This window comes from Pocillopora verrucosa, chromosome 11 (genome assembly GCF_036669915.1).
Source record: "Pocillopora verrucosa isolate sample1 chromosome 11, ASM3666991v2, whole genome shotgun sequence".
NCBI classification, from domain to species: domain Eukaryota; kingdom Metazoa; phylum Cnidaria; class Anthozoa; order Scleractinia; family Pocilloporidae; genus Pocillopora; species Pocillopora verrucosa.
The window spans coordinates 20,858,480-20,862,132 of record NC_089322.1 but is presented as its reverse complement, the minus strand read 5'-3'; the positions used below and the strand labels follow the sequence as shown (position 1 = coordinate 20,862,132).

The 3,653-nt window shown below is 38.7% G+C and overlaps 1 protein-coding gene across 1 annotated transcript; it reads left to right on the top strand.

Annotated features, from left to right (window-relative positions):
• The first annotated feature begins 693 nt into the window (after positions 1 to 693).
• On the top strand, positions 694 to 3,327 carry LOC131772873 (DELTA-stichotoxin-She4b). Its single transcript, XM_059088832.2, has 2 exons — positions 694 to 748; positions 2,296 to 3,327. Exon 2 carries the CDS (start codon positions 2,325 to 2,327, stop codon positions 2,880 to 2,882), a length of 558 nt encoding a protein of 185 aa, XP_058944815.1. The 5' UTR covers positions 694 to 748; positions 2,296 to 2,324; the 3' UTR covers positions 2,883 to 3,327.
• Positions 3,328 to 3,653: the final 326 nt, after the last annotated feature.

Here is a 3,653-nt window from a genome sequence, read left to right as displayed (position 1 = left end):
CCAAGTCCGCTTAACCCTTTACCTCCCATGAGCGATCAAGAGAGAATTTCTCCTTATAATATCAGCACAATATCAAGAAGAGAAGTGATGAGAATAAAGTAAAATATCAATTCGGGGCTTATTAGTTGATCCAATACCAAACTCTCCAAATTGACATCTTAAGAATTGTGTGTCATACAGTAAAGAGAATAACAAATGAGATCTTAGGAGTTAAAGGGTTAAACATAAGTATACCATACAGACTGATTCAAAAGATGGGAAAACAAACCTGGAAAAGAATTATTTTACACATTAAAGGTGTAAAGGAAGGTGTGAAGGTGGGGGCATATTGTCTTGCTTCAGGGGGCAAACTCGTAAAGGTGATAGGGAAAATGGGAAGGAACCTTTTATAAACCCTTTATTGCGCCATTCCTGTGGCAATTTAAAGGTCATGTGATATTCGAGAACACAACTGTGTGCCTTAAAATGTCTGGGGAAGGTGAAATTTTGCAGAAAAACCTCGTTTTTCTTGCATTGTTCGGGAAAGTTCGACAAGTTTGGAATGCTATTCCCACCATTTCACACTGAATCATCTCTTTTAATCGTCCGCAGAAATTTAGCGAAATACGTGATTATAACCCAAATAAACGAATGCCTTGTCACGTGATTGCGCATGAACATAATAATAAGAGTGAACAAATCTGTGGTAATCGTTAAGTGCGCCCGTCTGATAGCTTTGAGTCAGAACGTTGTTCCACCACCTCTGAAGGTGAGTATTAACCAATATGCTAGTTAAGGCTCAAATTTAAACAATTAGAAAAATGCATCATCATCATGTACTAGAAACTCAGTTTTGGTGCTTTGAGTCTGGCATAAACCTAGCTTTAAATGTGTGATCTGTAAGGCCGTTCAGGATCGCTTAGCACTTCGTTATCGATACGTAGTAGTCTGGATTGACTAAGTTCCCTTGATTCATCAAATTTACCAAAATTTAAGGACTACCGGTCTTTTATTTGCTAACACAAGCAAACATTTCTAGCCCCTAATCCTTTCTTAGGGGGAAGGGGGGAGATGGGTCCATATCCGATTTTCTAAGTGCAAAAGCCTTCCAGTGATTTGAAAACCTTGACTGGATGCCGGTCATTTAGCAGCACCGTAAAATCTAGCTTCAAGGCATTTACTTTTTAAATTGAAGAGACTTGTTAGCGCATATGTTTTACAATCTACATAATATATTTGAGATGGATCTATTTCATATGCTAGTGGTGTCAGCTTTTTAACTCCGTTTGTTAAAAGGCGAACAAGATTCCACGCATATTTTTGAGCTTGAAGAATGGGCTACTGTATGGAGATATAAAGAGAAACTTGGCATGGCTATCTCGTTTTCTTTAGTAAGCTACTCCCTCACGAACGTAAAAAAGGAAGGAGCTTGAAAACATATTTTCATTCCGACATTTCTTGATTTTCTCAAAGAATGATTTTCAGACGATTTCAAATGTTTTAATTTAGCGAGATCTAAATGAGGTCATGCATGCATCCATTTGCTGCCTTAATAACTTGTGTGGCGTCGCATTGCAAATTCCTACGTTAAGCGACTCGAACTTGTTGTTAAAGAGCTTATTTTTGTGTGAGATATAGATGCTGAAGAAATGAAGCATTTTGCCGAGAGATGTCCATCATTCAGACCACATTAGAGCGCGCTACTTTGCAATGCAGTAAACTAGCCACATGCCGGCAGGATCACTACTGTTATCTTTTGTTGCTAGCTTGAAAATTTAATTTGTATTCGTAGTGAGAACTTGTGAAATAATTATTTCCAAAAAGGAATAACTAAGGGAAGAAATGCAATACATTCATGATTACAGTGAAGACAATACGAGATATAACATTTTGGCTTTCAAACTTCAATTTATTTCATTCAGCCGCACAAGGTTTTTTTTAAGGACATCTTAAGTCAAGCGCAGCAACAAAATGGAGAATGAAATATCGATATCATAGGGCTTGAATATGCGTTTGCACTTTGTTGAGCCTCTAGATGGGCAATCGAGGTGTTACGCTTTTAAGTTAGAAGTGAAATCGAGGGCTTGTTTTTCTAAACAAGTCATGCATAGCGCTAGACAGAGAAAGTCACATTTTCTTTATTACATGCAACTGCTCGTATTTACCAATAAAACTACTTGTTGAGGATACGATAACTCTCTTGGATTGGTGCCTTAAGAACACTTTATTGTGGCCGACTGCTGAAGAAGACAGAACTGAACTCAGCCACAGTGTCGTTGCCATCTTAAAATTTTAAATGGCCTAATTTCTTTGTAGGATTAGTGGCCTAGAACGAGGAGAGCACAATGGATCCAGTGATACCAGCCGATCAGTTAGGACCAAAAGTTCTGGAAGAAGTTTTCAAATCAATGTCACCCACAAATCGGGGAATTGCCATTGGCATCGCTAATGAAACATCCCATCAGTGGAATGCAATGAATGCATACTTCTATTCCGGTTCCCCCGGCCCAAATGTCCTACCCGAATTCGTGAAGAGCCAGGAAGCAATTCTGTATACGGCCACGAAACCAACTGGTCTACCAAGAGGAAGTGTGGGGGTGATTACCTTCTTTATCCCAGATGACAACATGACCGTAGCAGTCATGTTCAGTGTACCATTCGACCGCAATTTGTTTGAAAACTGGTGGGATGCCAAGGTTTATCGCAATAAGACAGAAGCTGACTATAATGTGTGGTCTTTCATGTATTACAATCACAATCCCTTCCGAGGTGATGACGGCTGGCATGAGAAACAAATAAGTGAAGGTTACCGCGTGAAGGGCATCATGACAAGCACAGGCCAATGTAAGCTGCAGTTAAAGATCTGGAAGCCGGAATCTCTACAAACTGAAATAACTGCGTGAAAGTCTTTTAGTTCTTTCTTCTATTTTTTATTTAACAGTTTTTGTTTGGTTGCAAAGTTGGCGCTGCAGTATTTTCGGATAGAATAAACATTTTGGAAGTTGCAAAGCTGTACACTAAAGACGTTTGAATTCAAAGTCGGCATTTCTTTGGGTTTAAACTATCGCGATGAGTTTCTTAATTGTGACTGTCTTGTCTGACCTCCATTAGTAAACGTGCTTAATTTGTCGACTGTTTTTGCTTTGGAACCACACTAAAATTTTTGTCTTGGCCCACGCAGTCAAAGATTACTTCGATTGATCGGATGCATTAACTAAGTTGTTGTTCATTTTTGAGGTTCTGTTGGAGGTTTTTGGGTTCTGCCAACGATTGTTCTATCTTCCCAAGTCAGATGGTTAGCATGTCCATGCATGCCTAAAAATAGTAAATAAAAAAACGTGTTCTTTACAGAGACTTGTGGTGGGAGAATCAAAGAAAGAGTGATCGATCACAATTTGAGTCAGTCGACCAAGTTATCCAGAGTGAAGTAACTTTTATGAAATTAAGATTTTATAAGAGAATCAACAGAGATTAAATAAGACTTAGGGAAAGGTCGAAATTAGTTCGCGAGCTAGGCCCGACAACTCGGTGGTAAAAGTACAAAAAGAAGGAATGCATAGGTTGGTCATTACTTAAGAATATTTTCTGGCCCCTAAGGAGCCATTATTGTTCAGTTATTTCATTACAACAAGTTCCAAAGATTTTCTGTGAACATAACCGTAAAATAGTGTCAA

Bases quoted from the DNA above. Each gene is read 5' to 3' on its own strand.
- LOC131772873 (XM_059088832.2), top strand. From the start codon at position 2,325: ATGGATCCAGTGATACCAGCCGATCAGTTAGGACCAAAAGTTCTGGAA.